The sequence below is a fragment of the Tachysurus fulvidraco genome, chromosome 20 (genome assembly GCF_022655615.1).
Source record: "Tachysurus fulvidraco isolate hzauxx_2018 chromosome 20, HZAU_PFXX_2.0, whole genome shotgun sequence".
NCBI classification, from domain to species: Eukaryota; Metazoa; Chordata; class Actinopteri; order Siluriformes; family Bagridae; genus Tachysurus; species Tachysurus fulvidraco.
The window spans coordinates 13,707,948-13,729,347 of NC_062537.1; the positions used below are offsets into that span (position 1 = coordinate 13,707,948).

General features: G+C 36.1%; 1 protein-coding gene across 7 annotated transcripts in view; it reads left to right on the plus strand.

Moving 5' to 3' along the window:
• The first annotated feature begins 3,203 nt into the window (after positions 1-3,203).
• Positions 3,204-21,400, plus strand: part of nrg1 (neuregulin 1) — a 71,150-nt gene continuing 52,953 nt past the window's right edge. For 3 of the 7 annotated variants that reach the window (XM_047805071.1, XM_047805073.1, XM_047805077.1), the window contains exon 1: positions 3,204-3,682. In XM_047805071.1, the coding sequence (XP_047661027.1) occupies positions 3,229-3,682 (454 nt within the window). In that variant the 5' untranslated portion in view covers positions 3,204-3,228. The remainder of the gene's footprint in view (positions 3,683-21,400) is intronic. The other 4 variants (XM_047805076.1, XM_047805074.1, XM_047805075.1 and 1 more) reach the window with 3 other exon arrangements.

The following is a 21,400-nucleotide window of genomic DNA, read 5'->3' on the forward strand; positions in this document are numbered from 1 at the left end:
TCAGAGCAGATTGAATGATGGACCTACTGAACTTGTCCAAATGTTTCAGGAGTAAGTGTGATGCATCATCTGTAAAGAATCGTTTATAGGAAAACCTTTAGATCAGGAATGAGAAAGGAGGTAAAACCGATGTAAAGTTGGCAGCTTTTAATACGGTTTAATATGCACATGCTTTACATGTTCTGTGCATCAATCTTTCTCATTAGAGAGCTGCTGATGAGTGAAATTAATGCTTTTCCAGACTTCCAGGCTTCTAATGTAATCAAGTCTTTTCTTTTTTTTTAAACATCAATCTTAATGTCAGTATTCCCAAATTTTATGCATTCTCATGTGTCAGGAAATTATAACCCAGACAAATCTAACAAGATTTATCAAAATAATATTATTATGTAAGTGCCAATGCTCACACGTGATTCTGCCTGTACTGAAGAGGACACGTGCTCTGATGTTCATAGTGCCATCTGAGGAACCCCAGCAATCTGTGAAACACCGTTGAAGGGGCTGGTGGTGTTACAGTGGTTTAATGTTAAATGTATAACTCAACATTATCAAAATCATAGTTATTTTTGTGTTTTTATAGCTATTAGCCTGGTCAAAATGTCACTTGTATAAAATGGATTTAATACAAATCTTAACTTAAACCATCTGAATGTAAGTAATATCCGGTCCAGGGTGTATTCCTGTCTCACACTCGCACTGTTCCTGCGATCCCTGGATCCATTGCTTGCTAAAAATCTATGTATGTGTCCTTTGATTGGAAAGAACAGGACTTAAAAGTTCCAGTGCTCCAGTAAATAGTCAGGATAAATAGTACAGTTACTGTACATCAGCTTAAAAATTTGGAAAGTTTTGATGTCTATAATACCTTTCTGTACTGAAGGTTTTTTTTTTCACACTTTAAGGGGAACTAAAAGGAACTATAGACCACAGTGGACGAGGAAAAGTGGAAATCCATCATTAGCAGTGTTTCACTATGGAGGCCTTGAGGAAATGGTGTTGTTGTCGTGTCTGGGGAATCCCACACAGCTGTTTCTGTCATGTCACACACCCTCAGGTCAGATGTGCCAGTATTCAGTGAGGCTGAAAGACTTCGAAAGCAGGTGGACAGCAGGCGCCACTGCAGCTCCCAGCTGCCCAGGCCACAGGCGCTTGTGGTCATGCTATGGGCCAGGACATGCAGTATGATTGGCCCTGTCATGCTAATCACTGGGTGAGGTAAAAGACTGTGGCGAGATTCAACTAAACATGTGTTGGTTGTATGGGTGTTAGATATGTGCTTTGGCATCAGTGCCTTCTCTTTCATACTGTACAACCAAAAAAAAAACAAAAAAACATGAATGCCTGCTAGGACAAACAGCAGTGAGTGCAGACTTGTTATTGTAATTTGATTTTTGTGTAATGAATGCAAGTGGGGTAACACTGATTCAGTTCTGTGTAAAGAGAAGATTGTATTTTTTAGTTGTATGAAGCATTTTATTTGAATATGTATAATTATTTCTACTTATTTTGAAAGAGGATTTTTTTTTTCATTCTGGAAAAAGAAAGGAAATTCTGATACCCAACTACAAAATAACATAAGCAGTAAGTAATTCATGTTGAGATTTATTTTAAGGCATTTATTTTTACTTTCAGGAACAGCCACATTAGGTTACTTTACGCAGCCCAAGGTGCCTTTCTAATGATGCTGCATCATATAATTTGCAGCAGGAAAAAGACATAAAGTAAGCAGTGTTTTAAATCCCTGAATGAGCTATTTATTGCAACCGTGTCGAGTGTTTGTTGAGTGCTGTTACAGTTTGAGTGCTGTTACACGACTACAATGGTGTGGTTTCAAAATAGTTCACTTTAATGAAAACAGGCATGTATGTCTTTGTTTACTTTACAAGGTCAACATTCAGAAAAAATCAAAGAATATCCACTGATGACTTTGGGAAAAGTTATATTAAGATATATACATGTGTAAAGTTAACCGTTTTGGTATAATTCAAAACTTTAAAATCAAGCAGTCAATTAATATATATTGTAAGCATGGACCTAATCTAATGTCTTTTAATGGTAGACATTTTAAGATTAAAAAGCTTTATAGCTGTAATAAAATGGAAAATATTATTATGTAATAAACACAGTATATATAATGTAAAATACAGATACTTTATTTGATAGTTAAATGAATCGCTAACTACAAAAAAGATTGAGAAACTGCAATGGAGTATCAAATGAGTCTTGAACTCTGTTCAGATGAAAGTGCCAACTGGAGTTACTTACAATTAGATCCGACTTGGCATGATGAATACATTATTGTGTTGTACTGGAGTGAGTATGTGAAGCACTCCGATTGCTCATATTACTGAAAGTTCCTTCTTGAGACAATGGACAAAATTTATGTCATATGAACCACATTAAGTAAAGTCAAAAAAAATTAAACAATGTTGTATTTTTGAAAAAGCTATTTTCCAAAATCATTATTCTCCATTAAAAAAATCTTTAATAACGATCCCCATTTTTGCATTCATGAATTTTTACATGGCAATTCCTATCCAAGGAGGCACAGTGGCTTAGTAGTTAGCATGTTTGATTTGCACCTCTGGGGTTCGATTCCTGCCCTGTTCTGTGTATGCAGAGTTTGCATGTTCTCCTCCAGAACTTGAGGTTTCCTCGAGGTACTCCGGTTTCCTCCCTTAGTCCAAAGACATGTATCATTGGTCTCTAAGTTGCCTGTAGTGTGTGAGCAATCCTAACCTTCAAGGAGGAAACCCCATCAAGGAAGTCCTTCACCTTGTGCTCCAGCCTCCCTAATTAGGCATCCTTACCTAACCCTAATTAGAACAGTATTACAGAAGAATATCGATTTTTTTCATTGTAGTTTATCAGATTCCTGTCATAATAATAATTTAAATAACAATTCCACCAAAGTTTTTCTCTTGAGAATATCTTATTATTTATGTAATTGCCAGATTAACCTGTACATGTATTTAACTAATAATATGATAGAGAATACTGTATATTGTGAATCTCATATTGCTTTAATAAAGGATGTGATAACTGATGTTAAAAGTGACTGGAGACTGTGAAGAGGAAAATCCTCACATACAAGGCTCAGGTTTTCTACTTGGGCAACTCCGCCCTCTCCAGTAGCACCAAGTGTGCACTCCGAGTTAACTCAGTTGGCTTAAATTGCCCTTCCTTAGTGCCACCTGCGTCCGTTCCTGTGCTAAACCCTCCGTTACAATGCGCCTGTTGTGCGTGATCTGCGGTCTCTTAACGTCTCTGTCCGTGTGTGAGTGCGGGAAGCCCGACTGCTTCTCCATGCCGGCGCGGGACCTCGCGCTGCGTGCTGATGTCGTGTTAGAGGGGGTACTGGAGGCATCCCCGGTGGAACCCTTGCGTGTGGATGGGATAACGCGAGAGACGCTCGAGCCGGAACCGGGTGCAGAGCTTCACCGAAATAGGATAAGAGTTCACCGAGTATGGGAGATCAAGACTGGAGGTTTCAGGAAGGATGCCGTGGCGTTTCTTATTTGGTCCCAGGAAAATACGTGCTTTCAGATGAAAGCAGGGACGCGGTATGTGTTCTTCACGGAACCCACCGGAGACGCGTCGGTGTTGCGCGCGCTCTCTCCGCCTGTGCAGAGCAAGCGCGCGGTGCGGAAGGATATCACTAACGCGCTGTGCCAAACATACGGTAAGCACCTCATCTAATGTATATTTAATTTTTTATTTTTTATTTTAATCAAACTTTCCCTTCACTTTAGTAAGTTTTGCCAGATTACCCGTAAATTCCGTAGCATTATTAAATATAAACATAGCATTTGCCACCCTGGAAAAAAGCTTCGCCATCCGAATCTTAACTCAGATTACATCTGAAAGACATCTATTGCTGTTCATGCAAACCTCATATTAAGCTCATATTGGGCCAAAAGTCCATCCAATCTTGAAACACTGGCAAAGTCTGACTTTACGTGTTATTGCAACCTGATGATTTGCAAGCTTTTCCAAACCTAACGACAAAAATCATGAAAGTACCATGAAAGTAGGTTGATTAATGTTTTGATTTTGGGCAGGTCCAATCTGGCAACCGTGTGCTTGACTCATTACAGCCGCATTATTTCCCTGTGCCTGTATAAGAGGTCATACCGCGTAAAAGCACAGAGTGCAGGATACTAAATATCAAAGGCCTCCCTTCTGTAGCAAATAGTGCGCTACAGCGGGTGAAGAAGCCACTATTTCATAACCAGCGTAGTGCCCTTAATATAGATAACAGTGAAGTGTTTGGGACACAGCCATGGAGACTAGATGGAGCTTTCTACCCGTTGTGGTGCTGAAATTGGCACAATTTAAGGACCCTGCGGGGACATCTGATTGTAATATTATTCATTAAAAACATTTCTAACTCTAAAAAACTAGGATTTAGGATTACATATAATTTTCACTCTAACACACACACACACACACACACACACACACACACACACACACACACACACACACACACACACACACACACACACACACACACACACACACACACACACACATTCTGGTTTATTCCTACCTACCAAAAACATGCCAAGAGGGGAATTTGTTAAGATAAATTGCCCCTAGGTGTGAATGAGTGTGTCCTGGGCCTAGAATCCCATTCATTATCCTGCCTTGCACCCAAAGTGTTCTTGAAATCAGCTCCACTGTGACCTTGATCAGGATAAAGTGAGTGTGTGATTGATTGAATACTCCAAACTTTGTTAAACAACTCTGTTGTTTAAACTCAACACCTCTAAATGCAACACTTTCATTTAAATTTTTTTCCTACTTCACCGCAGGTGTGACATAAGTTCATGACATCTATTTCATTGGCTATAAAAAATGTAATGTACTGACAATAATAATGGCCTCTTTCTCATGTAACAGTTGTGAAATAGACCTGTAGATTTGCTTCTGTAATGGAGTTTGGACTTGGCATCTGTCACTGCTATGAGATCAAATCTGTGATTTCTTAGCTTTGCTTCAGAGAGAATGGGCATGCAAACAATGTGGTAAGGAGCTTTTTGAAGCTGAATGTTGCTTTGTTTTTCAATCATCTGGTATGGTGGCATTACATATCTACATGTCCTGCTGTTGATCTGTTTGTTGAAGGCATTTTTAGGTCACATATCATCTGGGTTTATAGATTATTAGAGGGTGATTTTCCACTCTTATAAGTTTATTAGATGTGGCTTGTTCTCTAATGTGACATTACATAAATATAATTGCAACACCTTCAGTCAGGACATCTGTGAAATCTGTGATGCATATGGTATGTTTTTGTTTTGTTTAGAGAAAGCACAACTTTTCAAGCAAAATTACACTGTTCTGATTTTTATTAGGAAATTTCTATTCTATCGCCCTGAGAATGATGAACTGTTGCGCCAGGCTTAAAAGACACTTTAACTTTGTTTTTTAGGATTATCATTTTAGGGGTAATTTTGTGAAAAATGTTTCGTTTGGCCACTTTTTTCACTTTAGCCTCAGTGTTTTCAGAAACAAGAATACATATTATCATAAAATATAATAGCTAATTATGTTTGATGATCTAAATGCAGAGTGCCCGTTTACCAAGGGAGAAAGGAATCTAGTCCAGATTCATTGTAGTCTACATGTTGTTGTCATATGTGTCACATGCTCCTCTGCCTCTTTCTTATTTCTTCCTTTTGTGAAGAAATTTATTATTCAATATAGAAAAACTTTTATGGTTTAAAAAGTTCATTCATTTTGTGGCTGCTGCTGCACGTCATGGTAAATCGTACAGTCTCTCCTCCATATGTATTCTGCACTCTTTTAAACTGACATTATCACAGTAAAAGCCTTGCAAAGTTAAGTTAACTAACCCAGATGTGTCAGGTTAAACCTCTGTAGATAGAACTGATTTGGCTAAAGTACTGTTGTATAGTAATTTAGTAGAGCTCTCAGGTCTTTCCCAAGCATCCTTTGTCTTAACTAATGGCCAGGAAACAGATTGATTTTAAAGACACAGGAGTCTTATGGGAACTACAGATTTGGGTCCTCTTAGCAGATAACACTGTTAGTTCATTTGACTGATTGAAAAGTATTGATTTACTATTTGCCCATGGGGGAATCTTTTTGCCCATGGGAGTGTGTGACATAATGTGAAATATGTACAGATGGATAAATGTGCAGTGTATTTTATGTATATATCTGAATAGAATTCACACCAAATGGGATGCCAGGGAACCATGCACACATATTTAGACACTCATTCAAACTTCGAGCCAAGTCAATGCAGCCGATCCACCTACAAGCATGAATATTTTGGGGGGGAGATGACCCATATGAACATAGGGAGAATATTCATAGAACACAAATACAGTAGTTCCCAGATAGTAAAAGTATGTGAAAACCCCCCTCTCTCTCTCTCTCTCTCTCTCTCTCTCTCTCTCTCTCTCTCTCTCTCTCTCTCTCTCTCTCTCTCTCTCTCTCTCTCTCTATCTTTCTCTGACCCTGAGCTGAGTTCATGCCATAGCCAATTTAGAAGGTGCATTGTTTTTTTTTTACAAATCCATTAATATATAAAATGTGATTTTCTTTTAAGCAGGACCCAATATACTTGGGTGCTTGTCAATGTAGCTGGGCATGCTGCCAAAGTATTACCTGTGTGTAGGAAACACCTCATTTGTCTCTTTCCTTTGTTCAGACTGTGAACATTCAGTGTTATAATGTAACTGTTATTTTGCCATAGTGAACTATATAATGCAACTATAAGACTCTTATGTTTTTTTCACTAATGGCTTCATTGCTTTTTGAAAGGAAATCTGATGCAAACAGCAAATCAAAAAAACATTTCACATAAATCCTTTGCAATGTTCTTACAATTAAATACTATATATTCAAATTGAATATATATAAGCCATTATAAAAACAGCATTTGCAATTAAAAACATTACAGTATGTTACTGTTACACTGGAATCACAAGTTCCCATGTAATTGGAATCTGAACACAGCATATGGAGGTTGCTTTTTGTGTAATATTTACAATTCAATTGAATAGTTGTTTAATGCATCATTTGTTATGTCACAGAAGGAAGCAAATTGATTTAAAGTCTTTTATCTGATTTGGAAATCAATCAATATATCCAGAACTCCAGAATATATGTTTTAGTGTTTCTAAGTGAATCCCACCTTATTATAACATCTTAACTCATCTTAGTAATGAGTTTCTGTATACATGAATGAAAAAACATGGATTGCTGTCTGTTTAATACTCTGTATGGATAGGAAACACTGACATAAAAACTGAATGAGTAAGCAATATTCTTTGAAAGTCCCAGGCTGTCGATCTTTTTGTAATTTCATAAAGTGGGGAAGCAGGACTTTCTTTCACATAAACTTTAAATCATTTGCTAATGGACAGGTATGAGCTGAACACAGTCCTTTTGACTGGGGCTTGCATTCATGTTGACCTAGACACTCTACAGAGGTATTTCTAGCTGTGCTGACACAGTGCAGGGTAGTCACAGGTATGTGTCTTTATGTACAGGACTGCTGAGTTCACATATATACGTATTAGCAGTAAATTAGAAGTAAGTACAGAATCATAAAGATCAAATCTCTGAGACAACATGATAAAGACTCCCTGAAAGGAATTGTCCTCAAAAGGGAAAGCATCCTCTTCTATGTGATGAGTAAAGGCAATCGGGATGTTATGTACGAGACACGTAATGAAAATGTCCTGGGTTTAACACAAAAATATTTTTTGGTGAATATTGGGTGTAAGCTTTTTATAAAGCTATATTACATTGCCAATTCATTTAGTCATTGTTAGTAGAGCTTCTCACGTCGAATTGTAGAATAGCAATGAGGCTTTGGACAACAGAATTTCTCGTTTTTTCCTATCTGAGTATTAATTCTAGCCCACTAGTCACTAGTACACTTTTGCAAATGAATAGCGTATGTTATATATATATTTGCACTGTATATATTAACATGGTGTTGTACTGCAAACGTAGTTTATAGCGAAATGATCACAGTTGTACAGGTTTATGAATAAAGTCAACAAAGTTCAGAGAGCAATGTGATATTTTATAAATAGAATGGACAAATCCCTGCATTTTAATTAAAGGAAAACGTTTTGATAGAAGCAGAAGAAAAAATGTGTCAGTTGGGACAGAAAATGAAAACATCTAGTGAGTAATGGTGTTTACTGATGATACTCTAACTAATCTTACAGCTACTCTTATTGATTTATAGTATTGATATCCCGACACAATCATTGTCTTTAAATTGTGTTTACATAAACCAAATTTAAGTCATATGGATCATTTCTCTAATTCTGTACTTCTGGACAAATCCCAACCTAAAAGAACCCTTTTAGATTAAAAGATTTTGTATAACTGCCAATAGCCTTGGCCTCTGACTTATTCTCGACTTACTATATTGTGTTTATGGCATGTCTTTTATTTGACAAAATATCACTGGCAAGCTTGCCATATTGTCACTTTTTCATTAAGCCCCTTCAAGAAACTTGGGGTAACAGCCAAAGCCCAGCTTTTATCCAAATCTATAAAATCAGACATGGCTTTTTATGGAGTTCTCCTCTGGTTTAATTCCTGCATACCAGCCTACCGAAGTAATTATTAGACCTTTACATATCTGTGTCATCACTCACCAGGACAATCTCTGGTCTGGGAAATGACTCATGGTGATAAAACCATTCTATTCAATTGACATTGTGTACTTGTTGAATAAATAGTCCTGCAGATTACCGTTTTCATTTATTCATAATGTTTATCTGGCCATCTTGAACACTTTAGCATTTCATTTTGAATAACATGTTTTTATTTGGTGTCCCAGCTCTCTACTCTCTCTCTTACAACTATCTTGTTATACTTGACTCATTTTGGACACATCACATGGGATAAAATCTTCTGCCAATTTGACATGCAAAAATGTAATGTAAATGTGCTGGTAAATTATTTTCTAGCTGATCTGTTATTGAACCAGTCCCATTTTTGGATGGCATATTTCCATGCTTGATGTATTTTAGCAGATTTTCAGAAGTAAATGGTAAAATTTTCAGAAGTAAATGGTCTATGACTGTAGCAAATATACTATTACTCAGCCATTGTGTTTGGAAGGCACAGACTTTATTTTCATTTTATGTACTGCCAATTTAATATCTAGAGTCCATCCATTTAGAGTAATAATAAGGACATTGATGGCTTCCAGGAACTAAGGAAACTAAGGTAGCATCTATAATCATTTGTTATTTATGGAAGCTACAAATGTACATCTTGGAAGTGTACATCAATGGTTTATACAAAATAGCAGTGAGAGAGTGATCGCATCATTGGTGCTTTGATGGCCTTTTGATTATTGCACACAAAGCACAATTTGGTGTTTTGTGTTATTTAATCTTGCTTAATTTAAGGTACAAATGGCAAGGTCTGTGATCTCATGGATATCAGTGTCCTCAGAGTATAAAATGCTTGTTATGCCACTTAATCTGTAAAATTCCAAAAGGAAATTCCTCATCTGTTTCTTACTGCTTTTCTTATCCCCTCCTTAACGTCCTCCTATACATCACGGTTCATTGAGATGGTGTGGAAAATGTGCTCTGGGGAATTCTTTGTATGTTTTGGAGGTAAGAGGATGAGGCTTGTTTGATGGAATGAGCAGATGTGAAGAGGGAATATATTGAAAGATGAAAGAGGCTGGAGAAAGGTACAGAAGTAATGAATGAGATATTAAATTACCACCCAGATCACAGCTTGCGCTCTAGACACACCGTCTTGCTGTGTTTTTGTATACTCCGGGCCTCAATCCTGCTCCTGATAACACCTGTTAGGCAGAAAGATTGGAGCAAATGTCCACAAAAAGTTGTTTTCTATCAAGAAGCTTTTCATGACTTTGTTATATGTAATATAATTATAACTACATTAATAAAATATAACTATAACTACTAAAACACTGTGTTTTTCTTATTCTGTACTAAAGACACAAAGTGTGTAAAGTGTATAAAGTGCTGCTATATAGGGTACAAAAATCTACTGTTTTTTATTATCATTGTATAGCTCAAGTGTAATCTGACAGAAAGTTTGTTAGGTAAGGAATAAAACATGATAGAGGGATCTCTAATAGAAAAATAGGTAAACGATGATGAGATGGTGTGATTTTATTTTTTAATAACAGCACTTTCATGAAGTATTTTATTCTTCTTAATTAAACACCAATGATCATTTATAGTAGCTAGAAGGTCATCCCCTAACCAGACCCCTCTTTTTTCAATTGAACTTAATAAAACCTAAAATTAATGCAGTAATAAAAATCTGAAGTAATGCTTTTCATGTTACTCAGAAATTGAAAGAGAGGACCGAGGCCGGAAATGATAAATAAAGCTATTCACCGCAAACTTCATGCAATAAGCAATTACATGTTATGTAATCTGTTTGTGCTGAGCGTACACTAACAAAGTATATTATTATAAACCTGCAATTTAATAACCATTATTATTATTATTATTATTATTTTTATTATTATTATTATTATTATTATTCACATTTTTATTCAAATTTATTTTTATGGGGCTTTTTACAATTGACATTGTCCCAAAGCAGCTTTACAGAACATAAAACAAAAGGTTATTATAAAGTGTAATATAAAGATTATAATGCAAAATTCAAGATTAATATTAGAGATATTTAAATGTGTTTGTATTTACCCCAATGAGCAAGTCTGAGGTGACTCAGGTGACTCTGATGAGGAAAAACTCCCTTAGATGGTAAAGGAAGAAACCTTGAGAGGAACCAGACTCAAAGGGGAACCTCATCCTCATATATTTGACACTGGAGGTTGTGATTATAAATATACAGTCTGACAAATGTTGTATTGATGAGGAGATTGTTGTCCTCAAAGACCGCAGGGAGTTGGCATTTCCTCTTTAGTATAGCAGAGTCCAACTGGAGCTATTTATTATTATTATTATTATTATTATTATTATTATTATTATTATTATTATTATTATTATTACTACTAACATTTTGAGCCAGAACATTCTTAATACTAAAAGCCTCAAATCCAGCTACACTAGTTGTAGAATTGGCTTGGTAACATGTACGTACAGTAGAACCACCTGTCTACGTCTGGCACGTGCCCACTTCCAATCCCCCCTTATCCCCATTCCTCTTGTGTCCACTTCTTCAGCTGCTCAAGACAACTGCTGGAGTTAAGGATCATGCTTCCCTTCTTAATACCCACTGTGCTCCACTATAAGACCTCCATTGTTGTGCCACATCATATTTTAGGAATTGGATGTCTGTGATATTTCCTGCTCTTAATGGTTGTGGAACTTCACATAACTGTTAACTTACCCCTAGAGACCATATGGAATGCTACTGAAGGCAGAGAAATATACCTAATGCTTCATGACTCTTAAGGTTTGAAAAATGTTGAGAATTATAATTTGCTGGCTCTCAAGTTGCTGGTTTTACATGCAGCTTGATGGTATTTAAGGCATTCATGACTTACAGTATAAACATATTTTTTTATATCATAGACTTTAGCAGACCGATAGCCAGATATATGTTCCAGTGCTATGGTCAATCTAGAGTAATGTACAACAGGAATGACTACGCTTCTGTCCCAAGGTTTATAACAATCAAAGGTTTTATTGACCCTTGTATTCTCAACATTATAACGTAGAATTGTACATGGGAAAGAGCATATTCTAAAAGAACAACAAAAAAGACTTGGACAGGTAACTAAACTAAAATAAAAGAAACGTAAATAAAAGTAAATGCTCTATATATTGCATTCCATAGGATTTAGTATGTAAACACAGTTATTATTAACCACAAAATGCTACAGCAACAGGTTCAGTCCAATGACGTTTCTAGTGACATCAGAATGCACAGCTACATCTATTCCTCTCTCTCTCTCTCTCTCTCTCTCTCTCTCTCTCTCTCTCTCTCTCTCTCTCTCTCTCTCTCTCTCTCTCTCTCTCTCTCTCTCTCCCCCCCCATGCAATCAATACCAGTGCTTTATGTTTTGGTGCAAGAAAAATTAAGAGACAAAAAGAATTCATGTCAATATTTTGTTAATTTTTTTTTTTATATTTTGTTTCATTTTTTCCTGCTAGGAAGCCATAACATTATAATATAAAGTATTTCCTGTTCTTAAGGAACCATAGCATAGTTCTGTTGGTGCACCATTGGTGTTGACTTCAGTTCCCATAAAAACCTGAAATAGAAGTGGCCTTAATATGTCCCTAATCCCCAGTTTTGTATATTAGGAGGGATCAGCTTGTTTTTGTTTTTGAGAGTCAGCCCACATAAAACATAAAAAACAAGCTGGCAGACACACACTCTGTTTTTCTGTGTATTTCTCTAACCATATAGCAAGGTTTCAAGTTTTTGTGGGATTCTGATAACGTATATAGTGTAGTATTGCCTACAATCAATACAAAACAATACCAAAGGCTAAACAATAACTACATACTACTATTAAAAAAAAAAAATTAATAATTAATAATTACAACTCAATATTTATACAAAAAAGTATGTGGCATTTGAATCTCTATACAATAATTACTAAGTGATAAGCAATATTTAATAATTAATAATTAGTAATTAATAATTAATAATTATTGATTATTGATTATTGATTGGTAATGATGAAGAAGAAGAAGAAGAAGAAGAAGAAGAAGAAGAAGAAGAAGAAGAAATATCCATTTCTTTTAGATGAATAAGATCTGAGGTGCTCAAATTTAAATATACATAATGCATAATTACACTAATGCACTGAAGACACTGCACTCAATGATCCCATAAAGAGACATTTATTACAGCCTTATTTCATTTTCTTATTGCGTCATTAATTAAACAGCCCAGTACTGGACATCTCAATAGTCTTCTGTTGTTGCATAATTAAGTCTCTCACTGTTAGCAACATCTTATTTTGCATTGATAGCTCTGCTGTTATGGTAATGTGTTAGAAGCCAAAAAGATTGCGAGTCTCCCAGAGGACCACTTTTGGCTCCTGTTCTAACAGATGCTCAGCTCTATGCTTTGATTGGATTCTGTTTCACTTCTAAGTAACTTTGGTAAAAAGTTAAATGAATACATGAAGAGTTCAAATGTAACAAATAATGGCTATTTCAATCTGTATTTTGGCTAGTTCAATTTGTATATGTAATCTTGCACTTCCCAAAAAAAATGCTAGTAGGTGGTTTGGCTAAATTTGGTTAAATTGCCCCTAGATGTGAAAGTGTGTGTTTATGGTCCTCTAGAATGAAATGAGGTCATGCCCAGGGGACATTTTCACCTTATGCCTTGTGTTCTTGGGAAAGATTGTGTGCAATAGTCATTGGCTGGGTTTCAAGTCTCTCAGCCTACTGTTTATACTCAATACTTTAATATTGAAAATCATTTAATTATGTACACCAATTAGCCAGAATCACTTGCTGCCTAATAAATCCCAACCCTTGCCAGGTGCCACTTTAATGATGTAATGCCGTAAATGGTGTACATTTTAATCATTTGCCTCTGACTCAGAGTATTAATGTAGTTAAGAAAATTTATATTGCTTTTTTTCATTGAGAAGACAAATGTTCTATTATTCTAAAGGCTCGAAAATATCATGTATAAAGGGACCTTTTAATCTGATTAATAAATGATTAGCTTTTTGTTTGTTTGTTTGTTTGTTTTTTTGAAAAACTATGATTATTCAGGAAAGTAAAATATAAATATATATATAAATATCTGGTAGAAAATAAACATATCTTTCTGAGAAGAGTCACCCTGACAGTCATGTTGTAATAATTCACAGTCAGCACTCTGTCAATGGTGTCGCATCACAACTGGCAGCAAATCCAATAGAGGCAATAGAGTCCAATATTATAAAAGGGAACATTATGTTATGTAGAAGTCTCCTTTTACCATTTTTCTTGTGAAAGAGGTAAGGCATTTATTAAGTAAAAATCTAGTGAATGATAGGTTATCGTCATCTGATGTCCCCATGTTACCAAGTTTGTATCATTACCCAATTACAAGGTTGTTGAACTCATGATAGTCGATATTAATTAATGGGACATGTTGTTGAGTTTCTCCTTATTTTTGTATTTTAACCTTAGTTATAACAGGCAGGAGTGTGTGATCTGAGTCCTCTGTTCACCTGATCTCTGTCTGAGAGAAAGCTGTGGTGTTGTTTCAGCAATCTCTAATTGAGTCATTACTATAAAATTTGAATAAAATACAGTAGTTGCTAAAACATGGGCAGCAGCTATATGCTGACATCTATCTGTGAATCACTATATGATTATAGTGACTTTATCAGTTATATATCCCAGGACATATGTGAACAAACTGATCTATCAAATAACTTTAATACTGTAAATCAGGAAAGAGGACAATGTTCTTTACTTTCAGACTGATATATCACTGGCAGAACATACAGTAACACTATCTGCTTTTTTCCACTTTAAAACATTAACACAGAGCCAAGTGTAATATATTGATTGTTCTATAAACCTGATTGGTGCTCCGGAGTCAGACCCTGTCACCTGTTGTATTAGGCTTTGACCATAATTACGCTTCTTGACTCTTCACCATTCTTAATAATGCTGCCTAGTAATTAGATAATTGCTACTCCCAATACAAACAAGAGAGGAAATCAATTTTGTTTTATATTTACTGATTACATTCCCCCTTTTTACCTGGACTCCATTTTAATATAAAACTGCATTTAAAATATATGAAAATAATTCATCAGTCTCATCCTGCACATTCAATGCTCACAGCTGGATAACCAGCCACTACAGATTCAACTGCCTTACCTCTCTATATATATATTCTGTACGTGACTGAAAGTGTTTTGTAAAGGATTATTTTCTAACCTGCACTGGCTTAAATGGTTAAAGCGCTGAGTTGTTGATCAGACGTTAGTGATTTCAAGCTGCCACCGTTGGGTGGTTGATCGGTGCCATAAACCCTCTCTGCTCCAGTGGTGCTACATCATGGTTGCCCCTGTGCTCTGACCCTAACCCCCTAACAAGTTGGGATATGAAAGGAAAAGCATGTCTATGTCCTGTACTGTATATATATGTGACAGATAAATAAAAGCCTCTTTTTCAGTCTTGTTTTTAGAGGTTCTCTTTAATTCCTAGTGAAATCTTTTGAAACAGCCTAATGTGAATACTTTAATAATTCATTTACTTTTTAAGTAAAAAAAAGTTGAGGGCAGTGGTGGCTCAACTGGTAAAGGCTCTGGGTTGTTGATCGGAGGATCGGGGATCGGATAATAAAGGCTTCTTTGCCCCAGTTCGATTCTATTCTAAGTGTCACGGTGGATCCAGAGTAAATTCCAAGGACTCTAAAATATATCCCTCATTGCAGAACACAATACACACAACTTTTCACACTTATTCACACCAAGGGGCAATTTAGAGTAGCTAATCCACCTACTAGCTTGAAGGAAACTGGAGAACATGCACAGAAAATCCATACAGAGGTCCAGAAACACACACAGAGAACATGCACAGAAACTCTACACAGAGTTAGTAGTGTATTTATACACCACTTAGGTGTGCACCACAACACAGTTATTCTATATAAGTATTTGCTGAATGTGTGATACAGACATTCTCTTATGAAACTAACTTCACTAACTGGGTGGTGATGCTTTTGAGGCAAATATGGCCTTGTCTACATGAGTGATTGCTGTTGTTTCAGTCACCATTATTCATGGATCTGAATGGAAATACATAGTTCATTTAATTTAAGACTCAGAGTTTCTAGAGTGCTTTCAGAACAAAGAGATAAACAGATAAAGATTAAAGTATGAATCGATTGAGAATGTTGATTAAATATAATGCAAATCCAATGCATTTTCAGCAGCTTTTAAAAACCACCAAGGGTGATGATGGCTTTCAGATGTTTTAGGGTTTCAGCACTTTGGCCCTTTAGCCAGGATTTTTTATGATGACAAGAAAATTGCTATTTGATGGAATGAATGATTTAGCAGGAATGTGTCTAGCAAGAGTTTCATGGATGCAGGTTGAATGCAGAAAGAAATGGGTTGACAGTGACAGAATTTAAGTGTTAGGTGGAATGTGATGTTTTGAGGTTGATGTTTTTTTCTTACCTGTCTCTTTTCTGAGAATGGTTATGTTCAGATATTCAAATAAGGATTGGACTAGATTCCAACGCAAAAAAACTGAAAACCATTATTTCGTATTGGGGAAAGTGGTACTCATTTAAAAACAACAATGCTGTGCATTCTTGCAGAGTAGATTTTGCTTTATGATTTGGAATTGCAAGTGAAAGTGTGGGAGGCCTGGGTTTTGTGATTTGGGATTGGGCCTAAGACTCTAGTAATGTACTGTTTGTGTACGTGTGTGTGTGTGTGTGTGTGTGTGTGTGTGTGTGTGTGTGTGTGTGTGTGTGTGTGTGTGTGTGTGTGTGTGTGTGTGTGTGTGTGTGTGTGTGTGTGTGGTATTCTGCAAAAGGATTAGTCTGTGGGTCATTATTGGAATCCCATGGGAGAAGTTATGTGTGCTCAGAACAGGATCCTGAATTGGACCCTTTGCTGCCATATGCACACACACAACTGCACGGGATACCAATGAGCCCCGTTAAGCAGTGTGTGACATCTGTGTCTGAAGGTGAATCATGTTAGGCAAAGATGTTGAGTTAGCTGTTTTGTGTGTATATATGTACATAAATGTCTCTTTGGGGACCTTAATAGGTCTATATATTGTGTGCATGTGTGGGGGCACATATGTGTGTGTGACAGGATGTTGGAACTGGCCTGAAGATAAATGAATGTGGAAGAGAGATCAATTATAGTATGTGTTTGTGTATGTGCCAAATGATTTCCTTTTGGATACTGAGCTTAAGGCCAGGAAAGGGTGTAACTTTTGGAATAGCTTTATCTATCTACAGTAATACAGATGTCAGTGAAAATACCCTACAGTGTATATAAATGTGTACAATCATAAATGTGGGTCAGCTAAGTTCGATAAACTTGCCTCTCTTGCACACAAACCAAAAAAAAAAAAAAAAAAAAACAACGGACAGTTCCAGTGAAGTCACTCATTTTCTTATTTAGCAGTAGTATAGCAGTTTCTTATATAGTGTAATATTGTAGTTACCACAAAAACTTTTTTTTAGATCAAAACTAAACAATAATAAGATCAGTAGCTAAATAATTCATAATAAATATGATTATGTGACTTAACGTTCCAAATAGTTTACTTTGAATATATGAAGTCATTTGAAAAATAAATGCGATAAATAAAATTATTATTATTATTATTATTATTATTATTATTATTATTATTATTATTATTATTATTATTATTATTATTATTATACAATGTTATGACTAATATTGTCAAAATATACAGATATGAATGAGTTTGTTTTTTTTTGGGTGACTTGTTTACTTACAGGTGGGTACAAAATGTAACATGGTCAGTGAATTGGTCAACATTCAATATGCTTTATATACGTTTAAGGAAAACAGACCAACTTAACTGCCATGTTTAAATGTCTAAGAGTAAAAACAGGTCAAGACATGATTTGCTTTAGATTCCCTTTACTTGTAATAAAAACCTCCACTTTTGGGGCCTGATAATAGTCTGGCTATGTGCCTGGGGTCGGGTTGTTGGCTCTGGGTTTGCTGAGAGTGATGTTTCTCTGTAACGTTAAACAGATAGTAGCAGCTGCTTCAGACACAAGAAGTCATTGTGTGTTTGTTTGGAGCTCCATCTTCTCTGTTCGCACATTTTCCCTCTCCAGCCAAATTCAAACCCTACGGATCTTCTGGATGTGACATTTTTTCAAGCCTTAACCAGTTACAGTCAGCATTACACACAACCAGGGACAGATTATGTAGGGACACAATCATTTGACAGCCGACACTAGTTACATGCCTCTGAAGTCATGAATGTGTTTATGCAAACATAAATAAATTAAAAAAGGGTATGAAACAAAAATATGTAAAGCATCTATTTATTTATTTATTTATTTATTTATTAGTTTGTTTATCTATTTAGTCTTCAAATGTTGTGTTTAGGAGAATTAAAAAACAAAAACGTATTCTTTAAACTTGTGTTTATCTGTGTAAATAAAAAAAATCATATTATATTATATAATATAAAATATAGAGTTTAATATAAATATTTTACACTTCAGAGAGAAGATATCCAGTAGAAGGAGACTGGGTATTTCTTCTCATAGACATACACTCAGTGCCCATGACTCCAGGAGTTTTATGTATTCAACCTTCCCAAAATGTTAATGATTTCCCATTCTGATCTCTAGATGGCAGTGTTGTATACTTATAAATCTTATAGTTCAACACCTGCTTCACTTCAAGTAATCTTCATGGATGAAAATCAGCTTACAATAAATATATCTTGCATTTTGTTAAGAGAAATCAATTTCATGCCTGCTAGTATATGATTGGGAATTAATAATAATGATTATGATAATCATCAGCATTAATGAAATGCTAATGCTAATGCTCATTTTGGTACTTTTGTTGGTTTTAAACTAAACAAGAACTAATCAAACTTACCCTCAACTAACTCTAATCTGTACTAATATATCTATAATATGTTCTAACCACCATAAGCAATATTGATTTTTATTAAAATTAGCCAAGAGGGTTCTTCTCTATACATACATGAATGTATTTTCTTGTTCGAGGGTTGTTCAGGATAGTCACTACACTAAACACATGGAGTGGTGGATATCAACAGGAAATGTTGAACAGCCCATCTCAGCTTTCCAAGTAAACAGTGACCTCACTACAGCATGATTAGACTTTCCATCGGGTCTGCTCACCTAGATAAGCTTCTTCCTGATGGAACAGTCCCACAATGTAAAAAAGAATAAAAAATTATGATGAGCATCACATTGTTCGCTCAGCGTCTCAGCTCCATCATTCTTGCCTGCATTTTGTGTGGCTTATGCATTCTGTCTCTGACTCGAGGTTTCACCAGATGATGTTTTTTTAAAAACACTTATGTTTTTCTGCTACAAAAGAATATATAGTAGATAACTTCTGGCCAAATGTAGTTGATTTTAGGAACCTAAGAATTGGTTATGGCAAGTGTACCATGTGGAACAAAAGTGACCCAGTTTTAAGCTACATTTTGTGTTTTAATGACATTAAGAATTAGTTCACTCAGTTCACTTTTGCTATAAGCGACAGGTTAGCCACTAAATGTGGAAAATATGAAACATATTCTAGCGAATACATAGACAGTTGTATTTAAGTGACTTGTTGCTCTTGAATATTAATAGTCGAAATGAGTGCTTTAGGAAGGTGCACTTGAAGGACAAACCAACTAAATCTATAGCTAAGACGGTGCTAGTATCAGCTGTGGGACAACAAGACAATCTGCAGTCTGCTACATGTGCCTCAAAATTCGCATCTAATTTGCTATTTCACTCTCTCACTCTTTCTCACTCACTCACTCATTTTCTACCGCTTATCTGAACTTCTCGGGTCACGGGGAGCCTGTGCCTATATCAGGCGTCATCAGGCATCAAGGCAGGATACACCCTGGACAGAGTGCCATCCCATCGCAGGGCACACACACTCTCATTCACTCATACACACACTCTCATACACTACGGACAATTTTTCCAGAGATGCCAACCAACCTACCATGTATGTCTTTGGACCAGGGGAGGAAACCGGAGTACCCGGAGGAAACCCCCGAGGCACAGGGGGAACATGCAAACTCCGCACACACAAGGTGGAGGCGGGAATCGAACCCCCATCCCTGGAGGTGTGAGGCGAACGTGCTAACCACTAAGCCACCGTGCCCCCCTTTGCTATTTCAAATAGAGAAAAAAAGGTTTACTAATGTGCAATAAATAAAATTTAATATTGACAAATGTGTGGTTTCTGTTTTTTGACCGTCCTCTTTATTTATTTAGTATATTTTTGCTTTTTGCATCTTTATCAGTATATAACAATCTATATTATCCACATATAGTATACACATCATGTTGTTAAAGCATAAAACTGACCAGACATTGCTTTTTTTTTAATTATGTAAGATATATGATGAAGTCAACACATAAATATTCTTCTCAAAAATGTACACAATTATAAAGGTGCTTCTCACATCAGTGATTATGAAAGAATAGACATAAAAAAAAAAAAACACAAAACCTCCATATCATCTTTAATATCAAGTTTTTCAAATGGATTTCAAATCCAAAGGGCACCAAATGACAGATATGAAAAAGAATCTAGTGCTTATTTAAAAATTGCTTATTTTGAAAACGATCAAAATGTGTTGAGAATCTTTTGTATGCCAGTCAAACAGCACCCTTCTATAAAGCTTTCTTATCTAATCCAGTAGTGGTGTATCAGTGTTTTACGGAATCTCAGCTTCCACCACATGATGATTACTACTGTGCTGTGCCCTTATTTATGGAAAGGCATTGTGGAAATGTCCAGTAATCCCTGTGAGCACGTGTGGCACATGTGAGTCAGGCCTGGAGGTGGTGGGTGCAGCAGCAGCAGGACTGTGATAAGTCCAGGCTCAACATCTAATGGATGAGTTCCTGTTCAGCAAGGTCAACTTGGCTTAACCTCTCCTGCTGGCTCTTGAGTCCAAAACAGAGCCTTTTTATCAACAAATGTTTTCTCCTTTAGTGTGCACCAGCTGTGGAAAGGTCATGCTGAGTAGGAACGTAGAACCCCAGAGGGCCTCGCTCGTGTTCTCCACACACACAGGGGTTGTTAAGTGAACGGTGTGCAGCTGTTTGTACATGCTGCATATGCTTACAGGGACGAATGCTTCATCGCTGAACCACCGTGAGCACAGTAAAGCAGACAACTACATCATAATGATGACTCATTTTCTTTCTTATTGTAAAAAAATAGGTTAAACTGTAACCTAAATCTGGCTGATTCTTATTCTTATTCATGAGCTTTAACAGCTCATAAACCAGCAGTGATGCAAATACTGTACAGTTGATAAATATATATTATCAGATCAGAAATCCAGGTTTTTTTTTGTTTTACCTCGTTTTTCAAGAGAGGGCGCTGTGTGCTACTGTTTATATCCTTGCAGTTTCATCTGCCTGAAATCTTCTACTATGTACTTTTGGTGCCAGTGGTTAAGTGGACCTCCTTTAATGGATTCTTTAATCAATAATGCCTCTCAGCTCTTTTGGTAGATGAATCTTACTAGTATGAGTCTGCATGGTGTCTATACTTTTTCCTATTTAACATGACCCTAATTTTTCCACACTGCAAATGACTTACAGTGCACATAGAGACCCATAAATGATTGCCTGATAGCTTTGTCAGCTCCTTCTCCACCTACATGGAAAAGTAGGTTTTATTTGTTTCTAGTGTTTTTTTTTTTTTTTTTTTTTGGTGGCT